Source organism: Xiphophorus maculatus, chromosome 22, assembly GCF_002775205.1.
Source record: "Xiphophorus maculatus strain JP 163 A chromosome 22, X_maculatus-5.0-male, whole genome shotgun sequence".
Classification (NCBI taxonomy): domain Eukaryota; kingdom Metazoa; phylum Chordata; class Actinopteri; order Cyprinodontiformes; family Poeciliidae; genus Xiphophorus; species Xiphophorus maculatus.
The window spans coordinates 24,574,384-24,597,916 of record NC_036464.1 but is presented as its reverse complement, the minus strand read 5'-3'; the positions used below and the strand labels follow the sequence as shown (position 1 = coordinate 24,597,916).

General features: G+C 40.0%; 1 protein-coding gene across 4 annotated transcripts in view; it reads left to right on the top strand.

Moving 5' to 3' along the window:
• Window positions 1–5,836: 5,836 nt before the first annotated feature.
• gbf1 (golgi brefeldin A resistant guanine nucleotide exchange factor 1) overlaps window positions 5,837–23,533 on the top strand; it is a 64,548-nt gene continuing 46,851 nt past the window's right edge. For all 4 annotated transcript variants that reach the window (XM_014471593.2, XM_023327109.1, XM_023327108.1 and 1 more), the window contains exons 1-3: window positions 5,837–6,134; window positions 8,140–8,244; window positions 8,353–8,419. In XM_014471593.2, the coding sequence (XP_014327079.1) occupies window positions 8,149–8,244; window positions 8,353–8,419 (163 nt within the window). In that variant the 5' untranslated portion in view covers window positions 5,837–6,134; window positions 8,140–8,148. The remainder of the gene's footprint in view (window positions 6,135–8,139; window positions 8,245–8,352; window positions 8,420–23,533) is intronic.

Sequence of the window (23,533 nt, the reverse complement as noted above, 5' to 3'; positions counted from 1 at the left end):
GTCAAAACAACAATAATATTAGCAGGATTTACTCAAATCTGATCAACTACTAAACTCTACTAAAATAGAGAAAACTGATGGATTGTACTGCTAATTTGAAGATCCTTTGGTTTCCAGAGATAAATAAATACATTCACGTTCCCGTTAGTGCTTAAATTTAGAGGGTACATTAAAGCAGCAGAAATGTTGAATTTTATCCCCCAGTGTGCCAGACATTCCCTCCCCAACCCAACAGGGGCCCCATTGATGGTGAGTTCCAATTTTAGTGAGAAAAGAACTGATTTAGTGGTGGGAAGGTTTCTTGTTTTTTTGATCATAGGTACGTTTTGCTTGATACTTACACAGTTACAGCTAGAATCACACGACTAACATCATTTGAAAATGTAGCTTATTAAACTAAATGTGTTGCATGTTTCCTCAGCTAATTTCGAAGCGCGACATTAACACCATTAGCTAAACAATAGATGACAGGTGCCACAGTCCACTCATCATGTATTTAAAAATGCAAAACAATTTTACTTTTTAAATTATTAAATTTAAAAAGTATGGCATTGGTTAAGAAGGTGATAGATGCCATTCATCTATCCATCCATCCATCCATCCATCCATCTTCTTCCACTTATCTGGAGTCGAGTGATGGGGTAGCAGCCTAAGTAAGGAGGCCCAGAGTTCCCTCTTCCCAGCCACTTGGGTCAGCTCCTCCAGGAAGCTGGCCCAAATGGCTGGGCATTCTCAGGACAGCTGAGAAACAATTGTCCCTCCAGCGTGCCTTTCCCTGGGAATCCTACAGGTTGGACTTGCCCAGAACACCTCAACAGGGAGGCATCCAGTAGGCATCCTAACCAGATGCCCGAGCCACCTCAACTGGCTCCTCTGAACGTGAAGGAGCAGCAGCGACCTTATCTCTAAGCGAAAGCCCAGACACCCTACAGAGAAAACCCGCTTATCCGTGACCTCATTCTTGCAGTCAGGACCCAAAGTTCATGACCAAAGATAGATGAATCGAATAGATGAGGGTAGGAACATAGAAGTCTTTCTCCATGGACTCCTGAGTTTTAGCCTCAGCAACCATTGGAGCCGCATGCCGCTTGGTTTGCTTTTTGAGTCCCACAGGCCAAAAAGGCCTGATAGGATTCCTTCAGCCTGACAGCATACCTCACCAAAGGTGTCCACCAGCGGGTTTCAGGGTTGCTGCAGCAACAGGTACTGACAACCATGCGGCCACAGCTCCGATAAGCTGCCTCAACAATGGAGGCATGGATCATGGTCCACTCATATTCAGTGTTCCCCACCGCCCCTGGAACATGTTCAAAGTTATCCTGGAGGTGAGAGTTAAAGCTTCATCTCACCAGCAGACCCTTATAACACGTTTGGGCTTGCCAGGTTTGACCAGGACTACCAGCGCCAACTCACCACCGGGTAGAGGTCAGTGGATAGCGTTGCACCTGTCTACACCCGCATGTCCAAGACGTGGCTGCAGATCAGATGAGTAGACAACAAAGTCGATCATTGAACTGCGGCCGAGGGTGTCCTGGTGCCAAGAGCACATATGAACACCATTATGTTTGAACATGGTGTTTGTTATGGACAATCCATGATGAGCACAGAAGTCCAACAACAGAACACCACGGGTTCCTAACCACACCCCTCACTGTCATTGCCCATGTGAGCATTGAAATCTCCCAGCAGAACAAGGGAGTCCCCATGAGGGACACTCTCCAGTAACCCCTCCAAGGACTCCAAAAACGTGTGTAATCTGAACTGTTGTTCAGCGGGTAACCACAAACAACAGTCAGTACCTGTCCCCCAACTCACAGGCGGAGGGAAGTTTCTCCCTCTCGTTCACCGGGATGAACCCCAACATACCGGATCACAACTCCTTCAGCCTGACAGCATACCTCACCAAAGGTATGAGGTATGCTCACAATTTGGATAATACAACAGGATCATCCAAAGAAAATTGCAGCCAAACTTCCTCCAACATTTAAAGCTGTGGACCAACATATTTTTTGTATTTACAGGCTAGTATCTTTACTTTGCCTGTTATCTAAAATACTAAACAAAAAAAGATCACCCAAGGCGTTTATGCGTACATCAATAAGCATGACATGTTAACATATTGTCAGTCTGGTTTTGACAGGTCCTGGGTTGAGTTGGGTGTTTTCTGGTTAAGTAGGACCTTCTCTTTTAGCCATGACGGGCAGTGAGTGATGAAATGGCTGGAGGCATCACAGTATTCACATAAACTTGATTGTACTCTATGTAGGTGTTCCTCTGGCGAGAGATAGGTCCAACCAATCTACATCAACATTAAAGTGATAAGCAATTTAGTTAGAAGCTGTCTTTAAACGTAATGCTGAGAAAGAAAAGGCGGACAGGCATCTCATTCAGTTGGTCCTCTTTAAGATGATGCAAGATTATTGAAATACATTTGAACTTTCAGTAGTAGGCAAAGTGGTGACCTTGGTTAAGATCTGTTCAAATGTTTTGTTTGTGACATCAAAAGAGAGAGAAAGTTTAAATTCTGTTTCATTGTGTATAAAAATCGACTTAAAATTTCATTATTTCACGTGGATGGAATAAAGCCCAGCATCTGTTATGTTTGCTTTTACGTGTTGAAAAGTAATAAAGGCCTCCTTTAAGTGAACTGATTAAAAAAATGTACTTTAACATGGGTCATTTGAGACTATTGAACAGGTAATATATTATTATTATCTTTTTATTCACAAAGAAATTTTTTTTAATGTAAAATCCTGATGCCTCTAATTACTTAGAAATAAAAATGACCAAATCATATTTGAGTTGTTTTGGTGAAATGATACAGAACAACTTACAAATAATTGTGTTAGATGGGCATATGGTATTGCATCAAGTCAGTTGCAAACTTGTGAATTGAAATGAATACAAATGGTAGGATGACAGACTTTGTGATATAGAGAAACATCATATCTTCCAAACAAAACACCGATATAACATGATAAAGCGGGTGTATTTATTTCTAACTTTATCTGGTCACAAAGAGGCCGATATTTATCTAATTTCCTTAGCAAAAATGTCTAAAGGGAAGAGGTAAAATTATGTTTTTGCACAGAAGGTCATCAACAGCTGAAAAAATTTTACATCTTGGCAAGATCTACCTCATTAAAAACAATCTTAGTTAAACTTTTATTTCACCAGGCAAACCATTAAGAACAATTTCTTATTTAGAATGTATATCGGGAAGACAAAATGAGTATAAGTTGTAAGATTTACAGTAGATTAAAAGGATCTTAAAATCAAAAAGACCATCTACAGAACATGAGACATACGCCTTCCTGTTTAATATCTACTGTTTGCCAAGTCTTAATCTGTTAGCTCTATGGAACAACTTTATTGGAAGTGAAATAATCTATTCTATGGTTAATCTGGAAATGGGATTTAAGGTACACCTCATAAATATGTCTTTATACAATAATTTCTTTCTGCCATTTCAAGCTCTAAAGAAGGATCAGCGTAACAAGAAGGGTGGTTATCCATTTCTTGAGTTGAATCAACAAATCAAGTCGATGAGAGGTTAAGCAGTGACTACATGAATGACATGTTTCAAAGCAACATTTTGTATTAGGACTTTTCATCAGTCAGATAAAATATGATTCTGAACTCACCTATCCAGACATGGACATGGACCCTTTAGTCCTACCTGAAGGGTCAAAATCAGCCAAAGGATTGGGGTATTTTTATTCTTAAGAAACTGATCGTTGTTCTTTCATCCAAAGATTTTGAGGGGATTCAGAGGATGACCACTTCAGGCCCTTTCTTTTGAAATTATACTTATAAGAACATGATGTTCTTTCAGAATGCAACTAAAGATCAACCCTTGACAGATGAAAAATCTGACTTGATCCAGAGAACATCATTTCCAAATGGAACCTGTAAAAGTTCTGCCATAGCATAGCTTTCTCAAAGGTCTGATCTATGTTTGCACTGAACAATTTGAAGTCTGAAGATTTCCTGGAAAAATGGATAATACAAGACAACCAAAGACAAACAGTCTAAAATCAACTACGGGATTAAAATGGGACCCCTCCATGAAAATCTCTGTGCTCCATTGATGCTTTAGTGTAACAACCGATTGTTGCATTCTTCTTACTGTTGTTTCCGTTGTGTTTTGCTTATTCAGAATTGTTCGGCTGACATGTTTGAACGTGTTTTTGCAAAGAAAATTGCGAACGTATTCACTTTTTAATGTAATCTGATAACGCTTTGCTCTAAATAGAACATGTGTAAATTAATCATGCCAACAAGATTACCGATTACATGATTACTGTATGCAGATGTGAAATGCTACAAAGACTTCAAATTATAATGGACAAAGGTTGTTTAGGACTTTAGATTATGCAAAATTGACTTTTCTGAGCTTTGCATCGTTGTTACTCCTTCATCAAAAGCATACCTGGAGAGTTGTTTTGATTCTGTCATGCGGGTTTGAGAAATTATTTAATCTCCCATGGCAACCATTTAACTGTGCTAATCTTCTGGTGCAACAGAGCGCCACATTCAAGGTCGAAGATCCTCCTCAGGGCTGCAGTTTCCAAGCTACCAAGCGTCTGCCTCACCGAGCACGCCTTCCCTCCGACTCTCCCACTCAGCTCCTTCAGACTAGTCTGCAGCAATTAGCAAACCCCTGATGAAACTTTGCATCTGCTGACCTCACGGTATGAACTACTTCTCAGTGCAACACTGGTAAAGACATTGCTAAAGGCTTAGTAAAGGAGTGATGTTGTGATGCCTTGAAGGTAGAGTGTCAGAAAGATTGAGAGTTCCTTAAAGAGCCAGAGGTCCAATTTCAAGGCTTCAAATTAAGAAATGAAATTTATTTTAAGTCATATTTGATACAGCATCTTTATAACAACTGAAGGTAGATAGTTACTTGATTATCCTACCAAAATGGCAATATCTGGGTGGAAAACACATAATATTGCCCTATAAAACTACAAAGTGTCTAAAACTCATTTTTACACTGCTAGCTTAACTTGTGGTACTGATCATTGTGATGCTCAATATACTCTGTGCCAGATTGTAACAAAAGATAATTCTCATCTGCAGTTGTTATTCTGGAAGAATACAAGAGATCAGATTGCTGAAGTATAAATTGTATAAATGAAAAATCACATTCTGGAAAAAAAAAAAAGTTGCCCCACCTTTGATCTGGCCAAGAAATTGCCACCAGACCTTACCCTATCCATATAAGACTTTTAAAGTGGTGTCAATTTTATTTTTCTTATCGTCTGGTAAAGAAGGCAAAGGTCAAAAAGCTTCCTGATGATTTATTTATTCAAAGAGGAAAAAAAAAGGGTGGTATCCGAAGAAAGAAATCTTGCAGGAATAAAGGCAAAACAAACACTCTAATCATAATAGAGGAAAAACAGCCTAAGTGAAACCATGATACACATGATTGTATTTATGCCAAGCATTGAAATCTGACCGCTAAATGAATGACATAAATGACATAAATGACATTCCACAGATTTAGAACGGGATTATGTTCTGCACGCATCCAGAGCGAAGATGCAGGCCGGGCTTTCGTCATAAGGCAGGCGCAACCTAACTTGCTCCCGTACTTATTATCTTGTCCCGCCCTTGTCATATTGGAATGCTTTACAAAACGTAAAATAAAATAAAAATAACTAGACCTGTTCGATTCATTACAGGATGTCATAAGTATAACTGAATTCTAATCATTGAACTGGAGCCAAAATGATTGCATCTCGAAAACACATGTGACGCTTGCGCGTTATGATTCGTTTAAACGTCAATCAAACACTTTGCACGTCATGTTAGGTTAGCGACTCACAGCATTTCCACGTCAGTGTGTTTACCAAAGCCGGGCTAACAGCTACAGGAAGTGATTTCAGCTGTTCATCTATGGACTGTTTTTGGGGGGAATGATTGATGATGCACTAATGACAGAGATCCCGCCATCACACGGTGGAATGTCTGAGTATTGTGGTTGGTCTGTTTCTTACAGTGAGCTGAACTTTGGTCTCCTTCATTCACTGTTGTCCGACTAGCCCGTTTAGCTTGTCGGTAAAAAAAAAAGGCAGCACCAGCTCCGCCAGGACTCCTTGTTTGAATCAGCAGCCTCACGAAGGAAGGTAATTTAATGTCTTTAATGTTCTAAGCAGGGCAAATATGTGTACGTCCAGCGGAGGTTCACTTAAAAAAAATAACCGGGACGTATTTGGAGCAAATCAGAGAGTCACGACTAGCACAAGCTAATGAAGCTAGGTGCTAGCTGCCACATCAACTGTTAATTATTTGTCAACTGGTTAACACATGACGCCCTTCAGCTTGTTGGTAGAAGCTGAAATATATATTCTTGTGCTTCTATTGTAACATCAGAATATGCCACAAATAAATGACATCTGATAATTCAACAATTAGCACGGTTTTACAATGACATAAACGTTTCTGAATATTAGCTGCTCAAAAACTAAACTGTTGGGTTAATGTTGTTTAACTTGCCTCGTAATATCATCCAGTGCCTTGTGGGTTACTATTCCAGACCTGCTGGGTTTTTGAATTTGTTTGTCTGCCTGTTTATTTTTCAGCCAGTCATACATCATTACATAAAAGCAAAACATCTGGACTGGTCATCCAACACATTGGAAGGAAATCTGTTTCTGTCACCGATTGAAAAATAAAAAGATTGAATCAAAAAAAAAAGAAAAAAGAAATGAGACATTGTTTCATCATAACTTAATATCTCATGTGCAAAAGATGTAGCACATCAGCTTATGGAAGAACTGGGCATAGAAATAAGTCTCAGGCATTTAGTGGGCAAACTATAAAATATCTAGAATTGTTGCAGATCAAATAAGACAAGAAAGCCAATATTGAAACTTTTACTATTAAAAGTTTATTTAAATGAAGCATATTTATATTTCGACAGTGTATCTAAAAATCACGTGAACTTACTGAGGGAAAAAAACCTTGGAGCAATATTCAGATTCATTTCAATTAATGTTGGGCAGAGGTCAAATGTCACTGCAACATACAAATAAAGGCCATATGTAGAGCCAAGGTTTCCCCCAGTAGATTATAAGCCTGGCAGGCTGACAGGCTTTACTTACCTCCCCTACACCAGGCTAAGCATTAATTTATAATTTTCTTTTAAATGTTTGCATTTTTACAACTTTATAGTGGTGTTCAGATATGAATCTTACTATAACGCATAATTATCAAGTGATATTTTCAAGTTTCCTGTCATTTCCTGTCATTGAGGCTTAAATGCTAAACTTGTTGACTTAATCTTCATTATCTCTAATTTTCTTTCTTCCTCTTATGACAAATTACAATAGCACTCGTGATCCAAACCTTTTCTGTGTTGTTCACACATCCATATTTCTATACTTTCCAAAAATACTACTCCAAATATGCTGCACACTTCGCTTCAGATCTAGGTATATGCATTTCATCCTAAACAGATTGAGGAATAAACTAAGACAATCCATAGAAACTGTACATTGATCAGAACAGTAGGTGGCCCTGCTAATTAATCTTTTGACTGCAAATGTAGGATTGTTTAAATAGCTCTTCCGGGTTTTCCACAGAAAACTTGCTAAGCCTGGTGATTGGGACGCTGGGGGAGTCATTTATCCAGCAGCCCGCTGTGTTTTTGAGTGTAAAAATGTTTAAATGACAGGAAACATGAAAATATCACATGATAATTATGTGTTATTGGAAGATTAATACCTAAACATCAAATATAAAGTCTTTTTTAAAATAAGCAAACATTTTAAAAAGACTTAAATAAATAAGTAATGATTAGCCTGGTGGGGAGTAGATACACTGAGTGAAACCCTAATGACTTTGTGAAAAATTGCATTAATGTGTACACTAACAAAATGAGTTTTAACTAAAAACTGGTGTTACAAAAACCCTTAAATGCTCCAAAGGCAGTGAAAGTGTAAAGTGACTTTGTGAACAAATTTCTGTGCTCTGTACTATATGATATAGGTTAGAAATCCCGTGGAGATTATTATTGGGAACAATGTCTAATAACTGTCAACGTGAAACCAGAATAAGTTGTTTTCCAGCCCTTGTTTACATTTTTAAAGCTCTAAGCTGAATTGCTTTGTGTTATTCATCTCTTACTAGAGAAGCAGCATGGTGGACAAAAACATCTACATTGTCCAAGGCGAAATAACCACAGTTGTTGGAGCTATTAAGAGAAACTCTCGATGGAATAACCATACTTCACTGGTACGTTCTAATTACTGAGTCGTCCATATTAAAGTTGAGTTCGCAAAGAAACGAATGTTTAGAGCAGAACTGCACCTCAGCAACCTCTAATTGTGTTTCTCTGGTCAGGATGAAGAACAAGACCCATTACTGAACAGCTTCGGCCATCTCAAGGAAATACTTAACAACATAAGAGGTAAGCTCAGTGTCATGAAGTTTCTGTGTAAGCCAATAGAGAAGTTGGGTTTGCCAGGTTGAAAGATACAGCCTATGCTTTTAGGATCATCCAGTATATCCTCTGTTGTACTGCACCTGCGTGTTTCTTCTGGCTGGAAGTGATGGTAACACATCAGCGTTTTCCAGCCACACTGACTTGAATCTGTGAGGATCCACCGATAAATTGGTCAGCTGATAAATCTCATCTCATTTACGGATGCGCTCCTTTGTGTGTCTGGTATTGCCGTTTGAAAACGTTCGCTGTGGTCTGAAAAAGCCAAGCTGTGGCTCTTAGTTCTGGCCCTGCATGCCTTGGCCGTGAAAGTTGCGGCCAGGTCCCACAATACTGTGGCCCCTGCGCATACGAGATGTGGGCAATAAGATGTAACACATGGAGCTCGGTGGAAATGTATGGTCCTGCAGCTTGAGCCTTCCTCCAGGGAATGCCTGTTGCTCTCTGAGATGGACAGGCACTGCTGGCTGAGGAGGAATTCACCACACAACGTTAACCCTCCTTGTACCCTTTCTTTCTTTTTTTTTCCTTCTCTCTATCCCATACTTTTTCTTTCTCTAAAATCACAACAAAAAAAAACTAACATTCTTGTTGTTCCAACAATCACTGCATTATTTCACCAGGATGGAAGCCAAGTACTTTCTTTCGTTTAGAAAAAGTTTGTCATGGATGCTTGAGGGTCTTATTCCTTCTTTAATCTCAGATCCGAACAGTACATTGCCATTAGATGGTTTCTTAGGGCTGACTGGAGACAAATAGAGCTCAGATAACTGCAGCTCATGCAGAAATTTTGCGATAAACTCTTTCTGTGCTATGTTTTGCTGTGGCTTTAAGCACAGAAATGGCCCAGCTGTCCACATTCTGTTAGTTTTAACCAAGATCTTTGCTCCCTCTAACATCAAAAAACAGCCAGCGAAAGAAATATGTTGTTGCAAGTTTTTTTTCCTTCTTCTTCTGCCCTTATTTTTGCGTGTTCCATTCTCACTATAACATACTCCACATCTTTAACGGAGTTCACTGGCACTTCTGCTCTGTTGAAATCTCTGATTGACAGGAGCATGTGCTATGGAGGTGGAGAGTGTTGCAGCTGGAAGTATATCATCTGCAATTTTAGTTGGGTAAATATAGCAGGGAGTCTTGTCAAGAAGGGAGATAAATTGTTCTGGGAAAGGAAGTGTTGTCCCTCCTTTCTCAAAGCAGGAAAAAAAAAAGTTTCCCTCAACTCCTGGAAAATATAAGATCTTTTCTCATCTCTCCAACAATGGCAGCACAGTTGAAAATGGGGCAGTCGTTCACCATGTGTTACCATGCTTCAGCTCTTCCTTCTTTCCTTCCAAAAAGTCAGTTCCATTAAGTTCAGGCCTTGTCATTTTATACGTGGAATTTATTTTTTGTCTTTTTTTTTTTTTAAACCTTTGCTTTCCAGTGAGTTTATTTCCATGTTTGAAGTAAAGGAATTGAACCCAACGATATAGGCATTCAGTAGACAATACTAACAACTTTTTTATTTATCAATTCACAGTTTCAGTCCAGCATCAACTTGCAGTTTTGCACAAAAAAAAACCTCAGCCAAATCTGTCATAACAAGAATGTTTGAGGCTTTCTATGCCAGCAGTGTATCCAGTAACAGCCATGTTACAGTGTTAGCATTCCCTAAAGCATTAAGATGTTCTGGTAAAGTTAGTTAAAAAAAAAGGAAGTTATTTATTTGCTAATACAGTAGATGTGTCTATCTGCTACTTTTTCAACATGACAATGAGATGGGACAAGAATCTGAGAAGTGGTGGAGCGCTTTGTGTGATGGTGTGGAAACAATAACCTCGTCTTGGATGTGAAGAAAACAAAAGAGATGATTGTAGAGTTCAGTAGAAACAAGATTAGACAGAACATTATTTCCATCATGGAAGAAGGAGTGGAGGTGGTTGAGGAATTTAAATACCTCAGTGTTCATCTGGACAACAGACTGGACTGGAGAAGCAAAAGTAAAGGCGTCTGTAAGAAGGGACAGAGCAGGATGTACTTATTGAGTAAGCTAAGATCCTTCAAGGTTTGTAGCAAGATGCTGCAGATCTTCTACGAGTCTGTTGTAACGCTACTTAAGGCTAGGCGCCTGACTACGGCCAAATATAACAAATGGCGCTCAACTAGATTCGGCTATGGAGCCCGTGGGTGTGAATAAAATACCATTAGACAAAAGTATGTTTAAGTTATTGTATTCAACTTGTTTTTTTTCTTTCATATATATATGGAGATATGCAATAATAATAATATTTATAATAACAGTGATTTTCTATAATATAACCAAAAACACAACAAAGGAAGAGAAAAAAAAAACAACAAGCACTCAGCAACAAAACAATAAACCCTGATGTCACCCAAGAGTTTCTATTTTGGTCCATTCATGAATCCAAGGTGATCAATAGTCCATCAATCAATATCTGATTGTTTTCTTTTTTTTTCCAAGATCCAGAGCAAATAGGTCCAGAATGAAAAAAATAGCTTGGTTCATTTAAATCCTACCGCGAAGCTGCGGTGATCCGGTAGCTCGCCATCCTGACGTGACACCGGGGGTGGGAAAAAACCTGACCTAAACAAGGTCATGAATAAAAATAAAACAAATTAGCTGTCATGTTTAAACATTGTTAAACTGTTATCCAAAATAAAAAAACATTCAACAATTACAAAAAAATAAACAAATAACTATATTCCATAAAGTGTTTTCTCATGATTTTTTTCAAATGAATTTCCAATTAAAGATTGCGATCAAATTCAAAGTTACATTCAGATTCAAATCAAGGGTATAGACCTTATTAAAGTTACCGGTAAAAGGTACAAATCAAATTAAAGTTACCGGTACAGATCAAATTAAAGTGCACTTTCACATTATATCTAAGTTTAATTGACGCAGTCAATTAAACTTAATTGACTTCCATATCGTTTCAATAAACAATTGTTTTTTTTTCCTTTTTTTTCCCCCGTTGCGCAACTCCCCAATAAAAACAAATGACCAAGCCCAGAGTTCTATAGGCCGTTAGCAAAAATCAATCAAAAAAATAACTAAAACTGTCCTAAAAGGACAAATCTACAAAAATCAAAAGGCCTATTTAATATTTTAACAATATATAATCTATTCGGCCACAAAATTAACAAAAAGAAAATGACCTTTTAAATCAATAAATAAACTTTTCAGTCATTAATGCACAGATTAAGTGGGCGTGTCGCCACCGCATTTCTATTTCCAAAGAAAACAAAGTACGTAAATTAAACGACTCACCGTCGAGCGGTCGACAGGAAACACCCAATTTAATCCTTCGGTCCTTTTTGTAAGCCTCGATCCAGCCGTATTCTTCTATAAGTTTAGAAGACGCCGAGACGAGCAGCTGGCCACAGGGACAGCAGCAACAGCGATTGAGATCCGAGTCACCTGTGACCCGTAACTTAAAGGGTGCTGTCAGATTGACCCGCCAAAATAAAATACGGGTTCCTTATTTTGTGCAGGTTACACCCTCCCCTCCTGATCCCATGTACGTCCTCGTACATGTGCCAGGCTGGCAGCAAATAGGTGGCTGACTAGAGTACGGAGCAAAACACTGTTTTTCTTCATCTTCTTGGAGGGCGAAGGAGAAAGCAGAGCTCAAACCGTGGAGCAAAGCCTGAATGCTTTTCAGTAATGGTTCGCCAGGTTTAGTGTACTGCAGTCGATCAGGTGGATTTCTTGTGCGGCTGGAACGTCTCAGAGGTTGGTCCTCAGTGTCCAGAGATACTGAATCCACTGGTGAGTGAGGTTGTTCAGCATGGCTGGAAATGTCAGGTACATCAGGTTCTTGTATGTCAAGTCCTGCATTGTCAGACTCTGGAGTATCAGGATCTGGAGAGAGTCTTCCTTCAACTCTGGAGACTTCAGCAGGATTGATTTGTTCAGAGTCAATTTCAGGTTCCTCACTGTCTATTGCTAGTTGTTCCTCTTTAACAGTTGTGGGTTCCCCTTCCACAGGTTTGGGTTCATCATCCTCAGCATCATTGTCCTCTTCAGTTACAGGTGCTGGAGATTGCGTGAAGGGAACAAACTGTTCAGTGCTTAGAACAGACTGATCGATAGGAGGCAGGTCAATATCAATTGTAAATTTGACAGGTTCAACAGATGATGGAATGTACAGAGGTGGATCAATTAGTTCATCCTCTGATGGATCCTCTTCATCATCAGCAGATACTGGAGAAGACACAGGAGATTTCTTTTTATCTCTGGTAGGTATCTCTTTTTCAGGAACAGGTAAGTACCCACATGGCAATAAAAGGTCTCGATGCAGGGTTCTTAGTGGTTTGTTCTGGCCTTCCGGTCTGACTGTGTACACAGGAAGATTGCCGGCTTTCTTCACAACAATATACACAGACTACTCCCACTTATCTGCGAGTTTGTGTTTCCCCCTTAGTCGCACGTTCCTTACTAGAACTCTGTCTCCAACATTTAGTTCTGATGCAGTAACTTTCTGGTCAAATCGGGTTTTGTTACGCTGCATCACTTTAGCTGAGTTCTTACTGGCCAGTTTGTAACTTTCCTCCAGGTGGGACTTTAACTTTTGCACATACTGTGTGTGGGAACAAAATCCATCCTCATTTAATGGCAGTCCAAAAGCTAAATCCACCGGTAGGCGGGGTTGGCGTCCGAACATCAGCTCATATGGTGAGTATCCTGTAACATCGTTTTTTGTGCAGTTGTAAGCATGCACTAGTGGTTTTACGAAATCCGTCCAATGAGATTTTTCTTTTTCAGTTAGTGTTCCTAACATGTCCAGCAGTGTTCGATTAAAACGTTCAACAGGATTTCCTCTTGGATGGTATGGAGTGGTTCTTATTTTGTGAATGTTGGCCATTTCACAGAGTTCTCGGATGGTTCGTGATTCAAAATCTGGGCCCTGATCACTGTGCAGCTTTTCTGGAATGCCGTAATGCATAAGGAAATTATCCCACAAACACTTAGCAACGGTCTTAGCTTTTTGGTTTGGAGTAGGCACAGCAATGGCATACTTTGTAAAGTGGTCTGTAATAACAAGGATGTCTTTGATTCTACGATCCGGTTCTACAGAGAGGAAATCCATACACACCAACTCCAAAGGATGAGTGGTTTTGATGTTGACCAAAGGTGCAGCTCGTTCAGGCAATGATTTGCGTCTCACACATCTTTCACAGGTTCTAACTTTATTGACAACATCAATGAACATCCTGGGCCAGTAGAAACGGGAACGGACCAAGTCTAGAGTTCTGTCAATTCCCATATGACCCATTTGGTTATGCAGTTGGTGCAGCACAACAGCTCGATACTCCTCAGGTAATACTAGTTGGCATCTGGATTCACTTCCCACTTGTCTCCTCCTAATGAGAAGGTTGTTTTGGAGCTCCATTTTATTTACTTCTCGGAGTAGAAAAGGCAGTTCAGGAAGTTCTTCCTTCACCGATGGTGATGGTGACTCTCCTCGTTCCAGCTGAGCTATGACATGGCGGATAACAGGGTCGTCACGCTGCTTGGCTGCAATGTCATCTGCTGAGAATCGAGGAAGTAAAGGGGAGCTGAACTGTTCATCGTCAGTAAAACTGTCAGGTAGACTGTTGACATGGGTTGACATAGACAACACCAGAGCATGGTCAAGATGTACATCTGAGCTGTACACCAGGTGACGAGCACAAACTGCTTCGATGGTGTGCTGATCAATGGAGACATAATCTGGTTCGTTGAGGTGTTGCTGGGCAAATTTTAGGACTCGTTCATGTTCCTTCCTGGAGGTAGGATCATCAAACAGCTCACCATGAGGTCGTCGAGACAATCCATCAGCATCCATGTTCTGCTTTCCAGCTCTGTAGATGATCTTGAATGTGAAAGTAGACAAAGCTGAAAGCCATCTGTAACTGGTAGCATCGAGTTTTGCTGAGGATAACAGATAAGTTAGTGGATTGCTGTCTGTGACAACTGTGAACTGAGCACCGTAGAGGTAATCATTAAATTTCTCCGTCACCGCCCATTTCAGAGCGAGAAACTCCAATTTATGAGCAGGGTACTTGGACTCACTCCGTGAGAGACCTCTGCTGGCATATGCCACAACCCTGTTCTTTCCGTCCTGCTCCTGATACAACACCGCGCCAAGACCGGTGGAGCTGGCGTCGGTGTGGAGTGTGTAGGGCTTTTGTGGATCAGCAAATGCCAGTACAGGAGCAGAAGTTAGTTTCTCGATGATGGTTTCAAAAGCCTGCTGGCACACTGGTGTCCACCGTCCTCCAAATGGTGCTTTGGGGTTCAAGTAATTCTCAGGTTTTACAGTTGGTCTCAATTTCTTCTGGGATGGCGGATAACCAGCAGTCAGGTCATGCAGTGGCTTAACTATGGCTGAATATCCTTGGACGAAACGGCGGTAATATCCAGAGAAACCGAGAAAAGACCTCAGCTCTTTCAGGTTTTTGGGCACTGGCCAGGAGGTGAGTGTTTTGATCTTATCAGGATCTGTCTCAACACCATTCTGGGACACTACATGTCCCAGATATTTCACAGATGTTTGGAAAAACACACATTTCTCGACTGACAACTTCAACCCAAAGTCCTTAAGTTTGTTGAGAACTTTCATCAGGCGTTCTTCATGTTCCTCCAAAGTAGGTGCAAAGATGATCAAATCATCGATGAAAACCATGTGTCGTCTCGTCTGCCGTCTTCTGTTGGGGCAGCAGCGTCAGAGCCAAGGACCTGAGAAGGCTCAACAAACTGGTAATGAAGGCTGGTTTTGTTCTGGGGCCGACTGTGGAACCTGTAGAAATGATGATGCAAAGAAGGATTCTTCATAAAATCAAGAAAATTATGGACAACCCTGACCATCCTCTTCATGAGACTGGAGATCCTTCCTGCCAAAAGCCATCACCATCTATATAGTAACTCTTTGAAGAATGTGATGCAGTGGTGTAGCTGTGACTGCTCGCCAGGAGGCCAACGCTTGGAGGCACTGACGCTGTGCTTGGTTCACGGTCAATGCATGGCACCAAGCAACAACGGTTTGACTTGCAGGACAGAGTGGCGGCTGTTCAATCAAATTGGCACATTGTCAGGCGGAGAAACTTCACACTCTTTCCACTTAAACATACACTCCAACGTGAGGTGTATTCTTTTACCCACATGTTCAAAGCCTTAGATGCATTAAAATATCCTGCAGAACATGATTGTGTCCTGAGTACACATTTTGCATTGCAATAGAAATATTGCTGAAGATTTTTAAACTTTCTTGAGTCGTGTAATTAGCCTGCATGTGCACATATACGTGCACAAGCTCAAAATTTCACATGCATGAATTATGCTGCCTCAGCAGACAAGTTTCATAGAAAATGAATAGACGGGGAGTGACATTGAGTCCTTGAAGTTGCTGCTTTACAAGCCATAAGACATTTTGAATGTAGCTACCTGGAATCTGTATGGTTGGATGAATTAAGGTCAAATTTATTTATATATCACTTTTTCAAAGCAACTCAAGCCACATAAAATGTATTACAAGGACAACTACCAAAGGTTATCAGGTAGAAGAGATGCAGATTCAAAGACCAAACTTTTGACTGCCAGAAAGAAAACAGCTTAAAAGGCTGTTAAACTAACAGACAGCTGGAATGGTGATACAACAATCACTTAATAAAGGGAAAGCCACAACATTCCAGGCTTTACTAAATCAAGATGGAGGTTGCTCTATATGGCAATTGTGTAATTTAATTTTATTCACTCATTAACCAATATTTTTACAACTGAAGACTTTCCTTATTGCATTAAACAGCAATGCACCAATATGAAAAATTTTGACTAACAGATTTTTGAGCTATATTTCTCTACCTTTTTTTACACTGTGGAACAAAAATGACCACACAGCTGGCATTGCTTTTCTTCTTTATACAACCCATAATCGTCCACTGCAGTACCTTCTGCAGCAGCCTATTAGACGGAGACTCACCGCAGCAGAAGTCCACACCTGTTCACACAGTGTTTTAGATGCTAATGGTCAGTGTTGGAAGCACACATGAGAAAGACGGAAGTAAAGACAGAGTCATTTTTATTGCACTAATATTGTCGCCACAATATTTATCAGTATTACTGCAATGGCACGACTTGTTAATACCATAAAAGGGTCACATTACCTGCATAGTGATACAGATTCTATTTCTGGAGATTCTACCAAACCCACTTTCTATTGCCCTAGTTAAGTTTTCCATGTGTAGAGGTTGTTGTTGAGTCAGCAAAGTATTTTTTAAAATGTTTTTCCACATACAGAATGAGGCATGAAATATATTTTGTAAACTGATTTTATCATGTGATCTGTTTGAGCATCTTTGGCAGAAGGATAATATCTCTTTCTTTGACCTCTTTTATAACTACCAATACTTTCAGTTACGGACGTCTGTAATGTGATTCGATGAGCCATTCCCAAAGCTGACTAATGGCCCCTCTGTATATGCCCCTTTATTTTTTCCTTTTGCTATAACAACATGTTGTGTAGAGCTGCTTTTCATTAATTCATCTTTTTTTTTCTCTCTTTCCCCCCAGTTTCATCTCTTTATGCAGTAGCCACTGAGCCTTATCGGTTCAAATCTTCAAGTCTTTCCTTCTCCTTTCTAGTCAACCCCCTCTGCTGCTGCGAAGGTCAGATTTTGACAAGTCTGCAGAAGACACGGTCTCCTCCTAAATCCCTTCATTTTTATTCATAGAGATACAGATTTAGAGGACTTTGCAGCCCCCCAGACACATAGCCAGAGTGGGTTTTTGACTGACAGCTCCTTTTTTCTTTTTTTCTCTCAGCTGAAACCAACAAAATTTACAAGCACACCTCTAATTGACTTGAATCACTAGCACCACACCAGAGGCAGATAACAGAGGGTTGTATTCTGTTGTACTCCAAATATTGAAGAATATTATTTTATTACCTGCAGCTGACTTTTGCTATATTCCTTTTCTAGTTCTTCCAAAGTAGAACTGGATAAACAGCTGTTTGGTCAATTCAGGTTATTTATGTAGTGCCGATTCACAACAGTGTCGTCTCAAGGAACTTTCCAAAAAATAAATAAATCATACATGCAATTGATCCTAGTTATGAACAGTGCTGTTAAGTTCAGTGCATCCAAGTTGGTTAAAAAAACTTTTCTGACTAAGAAAACCCAGCAGATGGCATTGAATCATTGACTTGCAGCATTCACTCATCCTGGAACAGCAGATAGTGACAATTGCTTGCGATGTTGTTGACTTTACAACAATCCCACACACTGAGCACGCTTGAGGTAAAACTCCCCTTTAACGGGAAGAAACTTCTAGCAGAACCAGAACCTGGCTCAGTGCAAGCATCCGTCTGCCACAACCAACTGTGGGTTTTAGAAGACAGAGTTGGTACTTTCGCCTTTAACTCAAAATGAGACCATTCCAAAAACACTCGTTCAGTTGTGACCAGCATAATGTGTCTCAGTAATATGATGGTATTTTTTCAGTAATGCTACACGGTAGCATTAGCTTGTTCATTTCAAGACGGCACAAACTTTAGCTTGAATTTAGCTAGACGTGTGATCATGTCCGCCTCCTCTGGCTGCCGCTGTTCATAAGCACGTTTTGCACATAGGGCCACCTTTTTCCTCGACATTTCCTTGTCTTGTTATGGTAGCCAAAGTATTCCCATATAGAGGATGTTATTCTTTTAGAATAAGTCACTTTGGGGGGACTTGCCTGAACTTTCAAAGTTAGTAGCTATACATGGGTGCGTGGGGAGGAGGTGTTGTTATACTGCTGCTGCACAAATGCTGAGATTTGACCTCCACTTTGTCTTTGACCAGACAGAAAAAAATGCTCATACCGCAGGGACGGTATGACGGAAAAATGTTCATATTTTGGTGTACCTTCAAACCAGTAACCCACGCATGCCTAGTCTCCGCAAGAGGGGTCTATTTATTTGCTTTGACCACTGTTGGGGGCTGGAGGGGGTGATTCTTGCTTCTTATCTAAACTAGATATTCAAGACCATTACTATCTATAAATGTTACCATCATGTCAGTCATAAAGAGAGATCGTGCACATGCCGTTTCTATTTGTTTCTTGTCAAGGTCAAGTGTGTGTATTTCTGTATTGTGTCAATCCACAGCTGTGGTCAGACTGGGACTGGCGGACCCCAGGGGGTTTCGGCCAAGCACTTGGCATCTGGTTGTAGCTGTTCGCCCATTCCTTTAGCCGTCATTCCCTCGCGTCCTGCTCCGTGCCACCTGATCTTTGCTCATATATCATTCCCAATTGGAGCAGGACAAGGCAGCTGGCCAATGCTGAGGAGAAAGAACCATAATTCATGTCGCTTAGGCACTTATTCAAAATTGTTTACTCTCGATTCCATTCTGAGATGGGAGAATCTGCCTCATTGTAATGCTCGGCATGTCTGCTTTGAGGACTCTGTATGTCGGCTTTGAGCTGGAGATCACATGTTAGATTCTCATTCCTGTCAGTGTTATTTAAAGGACATAAAAGACCACAAACCGAACAGGCGCTTTTCTCCCTAATGTCTAATAAGAAGGACTTTAGTGTTGATGTTTTAGCAATATATGCTTTTATTACGAGTTAAAAACAAGTATACTAAGGTGTAGTGGATTTTTATTTTATGATTTTGTTTTTATCATCAAACAGCTTCAATTTTCCACTACCTTAGATGCAGAATTTTCTTTTTTTACAGTGCATACATTTTGTAAGGTTTCTTTAACTGTGGTGGGGGTACAGTTTAATTGTTCCTGGGTGGATCACCAATAAGTTCAAATTCTTATTGAATTACAATTTGAAAATTTGATTAGACTGTAATAGTCGACAGCAAACTAAGGTCAGAACCAAGAAACACTTATTTACTAAAAGACACTTGTATCTAAAAAAACAATACATTTATTTTAAAATAAGACATGTTTTTCATTCCACACTGGATTTGCTTTCAAATAATTATAGTTGCTTTCTGGCTTTCATGCCACACCAGTATGATAGTCACAAGGCTATTCTTTAAATTTTTCCCAATGAAGCTGCTTTATTTTTGACGTATCAGGGTAACACTCTAAAAGGTGTACTGTTGTCAGGCGATTACGAGAGCCAGAGCTCTTGGCATGTTCTTCCTTTTAAAGGGCTTGGGACTTTGAATTCAATTTTAGTCAAACACTACAATCCTGCAACACTTCATCCCCTGGGGTATTTAACAATTATGTAATCTACGAACCTTGCTCATCTAAGTAACTTTAGCTAAAAATCACACTTTTCATAAAAGCTGAGCTGCATCATGCTGCAGTAGTGAGTAATGATGGGAGATTCATGCATGAGACAGGTATTTTTTTCTCCAAAGAGTTTTTGTGGCGCTAGTGGCTCGTATTTTTTTTAAATTTTTTTTGCGACAGTAGGCAGACAGGAAAGAGGGCGAAGAGAGGGGGGAGGACATGCGGGAGTCGAACCCGCAACGTCCGCGTCGAGGACTAAGGCCTCCAAACGTGGAGTGCTAACCCCCTGTGCCACCACAGCACGCCCCATGAGGCAGGTATTTTACAGCATTTGGCCAAGCAGTTGTCCCCCTCCTCAGACTGGGTGCCATCTAGTGCTAGTTAGTAGCTATAAATCTGGTCAGTTAACAGGTCCCTAACCGGGGACTGACAGGCGCGGCTTAAGTCCAGTGTGAAGAGGGGATGCAAGTGTTGTCCTGTTTCAGAGGCTCTAAACAATGTGCTGAGTGGATGAAGAGTCTGAGCAGAGGACTATTAATCATCCTGGTTGGGGTGTGTGTATTCAGTTGGAGGCAGGGCGGGACGGGGCCGATTTCAGGCGCTGAGAGAGCTTAGAGGTTTGATGCAAGAGAGGTTTGAAGGTTCCACAGGGGATTTGGATGTGCTGACAGGAAGCCTGGATAAACATGAACACAACACACCGGCCCTTATAAACCCAAAGACCGAAAGGAGAATAGGTGGAGGTCAGCCTGGGCAATCCTTGTACATAAAACAAACGCTTACATTTATACCAACTCAGTTTAGTCAAAGCTTTGAATTTCTCTGAACTAGATTCATCCAAAAACAAACAACAACAAAATTACAGCTTATTTTGTTGGGTGGTTTCTTAAAAAACCTGCATCTTTGTTCTATAAAGTATACTGTATATAAGTTTTTTTTTTCTCATCATAGTTGCATGATTTAGGAGAGTAGTAAGTGTAATGGGCTCGACACAAGGGGAGCGACTAACGACAGCAAAAGGCAAATGGTTTCTGCCACTTGGGGTGAAGCCAACATACGCGATGGCGACAGAAGCTGAAGATTCTTAAACTTTCTTGTGTCGTGTAATTAGCCTGCATGTGCACATATGCGTGCACAAGCTCAAAATTTTACATGCGTGAATTATGCTGCCTCAGCAGACAAGTTTCATAGAAAATGAATAGACGGGGAGTGACATTGAGTCCTTGAAGTTGCTGCTTTACAAGCCATAAGACATTTTGAATGTAGCTACCTGGAATCTGTATGGTTGGATGAATTGAGGTCAAATTTATTTATATATAACTTTTTCAAAACAACTCAAGCCACATAAAATGTATTACAAGGACAACTACCAAAGGTTATCAGGTAGAAGAGATGCAGATTCAAAGACCAAACTTTTGACTGCCAGAAAAAAAACAGCTTAAAAGGCTGTTAAACTAACAAACAGCTGGAATGGTGATACAACAATCACTTAATAAAGGGAAAGCCACAACATTCCAGGTTTTACTAAATCAAGATGGAGGTTGCTCTATATGGCAATTGTGTAATTTAATTTTATTCACTCATTAACCAATATTTTTACAACTGAAGACTTTCCTTATTGCATTAAACAGCAATGCACCAATATGAAAAATTTTGACTAATAGATTTTTGAGCTATATTTCTCTACCTTTTTTTACACTGTGGAACAAAAATGACCACACAGCTGGCATTGCTTTTCTTCTTTATATAACCCATAATCGTCCACTGCAGTACCTTCTGCAGCTGTGTTTCCATGCGTAAAATTCCTTGAACTGATTAAAATGTTTTCGGAATAAATAATCTTACATGGACGCAAAATTAAATAATCCAATCATAACTTTTTGTTTTGTTAGGGGCCGTACAGTGGCGCAGTTGGTAGCACTGTTGCCTTGCAGCAAGAAGGTCCTGGGTTCGATCCCAGCCCCGGGTCTTTCTGGTATGCTCGAATTGTTAGTTGAAGCTTCTTTAATTATAGTGCATCGGAAATAACCAAACCACACCAACAGCATGAACAATGAAAGACAGACTTCTTAAATAAAGGTAGAACTAAATTGGGAGAAAAGCAACAAACATGTTACCATTGTTTCCTCTTACAAATCGAAACAAACAGAACATATTTTAATTTAATTTCAATAAGTGCCCAAAGCTTTACACAGAAAACACCTCAATGTTAAAAAAAATCCTTATCTATTCTAACTAATAAAACTGTGTTCAGGTACATTTTTGGAATATTTATACTGTGTACAGTAATAACAGGATAATAGTACCTTTTAAATGTCTATCAATCACCCCTCTCAAAGTCTGCTGTTTGTTTTTGAAGCGTTTATTTACTGCATTTTATTTCGTTGGACGTTTTTATCCTTTCTTTCCATGAGAGGTCCTGTATTGAAAAAATAAAAATAAAGCAAACAAAGACGATGTACTTACCATACTTTAGATCTTTCAGTCTAGTGTTACTTTAAGTACTCCCCATGGAGTTTGGATCATCAATAAAACGGTAGGCTTTAGGGGAGTGTGGAATGCATCAACACCCTTGGATGCTGAAACGAGTCTTCCATAGTGGTCAGCTCTAAAACAGGCTCATGGCTGGCATGTGGTGACATGTTGACTGGCTAAAAAGCATTTTCAAGATTGACTATCCAGTTGGTATTGACAATTTGTAAAGGTGACAGGTGTAGGTTTTCATTGTGTAAATTGGGGTGTCTAATTTTAAACCACAGGGAGGAGATGACCATTTGAATTCATTGAGATCATCAACAATATATGTCACTGTAATTTTTTTTTGCTGTTCTACCATTGCTAAACTTCATTCATGACATATGGCAAATGTCTGCTTGCCATTAAGTCATAACTTTTTCTTCCACATATAGCTTCTTTGTTTTGTCTAAATTTGTGTAGAACTAATTAGTCGGATTATGAGCTGGTAATGAAATTATATATTCAGGGTTTCCCCCAGTGTATTACAAGCCTGGTGAGCCAAAAGGCTTTACTTGTGCCCCCACCAGGCTAAGCATTGCTTATTTATTTAAGTCCTTTTAAAACGTTTGCCTTTTTTAAGACTTTATAGTTGGTGTTCAGGTGTTAATCTTCCAATCTTTCAATAACACTTAATTATCAAGTGATATTTTCACATTTTTCAAATTTCCTGTCAACTTTAAGCATTTTTTAACTCCTAAACATGACGGTCCACTGGATGAATGACTGACCTAGCGCCCAACCACCAGGGTTAGGAAGTTTTCTGGGGGAAACCTTGCATATTAGTTTTAATACAAAGGACCTTGTTCAGGAGCTTTCATCAAAAAATATTAAGATGTTCTGTTGGTGCAAAATTTGAATTTAAAAAGAAACCTCCTTTTGATCTGACTGCTTCACCCTCTACTTTAGAACAACAGTCGGTCAGTTTTCCGACAAGAGAGGAATCGGGACTACAGCAGCTGTGAGTGACGTCACACTGCTGTGGGTATGTAGAAAGTCAATGCTAAGCAATTGAGGCTGCTGTTTTAAAATGTCCTCAGCTGAACATCAAAGCATCTGCGCACTAGGAGACAGAGCTGGCTTGGAGGTCCCTGCTCTGGTTGTGGGGAGGAGGTTTAGTGTTGTGGTTGGAAATCAGAGTCCATATTAGTATTTCAGGGAAGAATTGTCTTGCCTGGTGTGGCACTCGCATCCTTAAGCCTTCAGTGTCTCAGTGTGAATCCCACTCAGCCCTGATGGACTGGGTTAATAAACCTCCCAGAAGCTATTACATGCACACACACACACACCCACACACACCCACAGTCTCCTTTATGTGCACATATAGTCTCCTGACACACA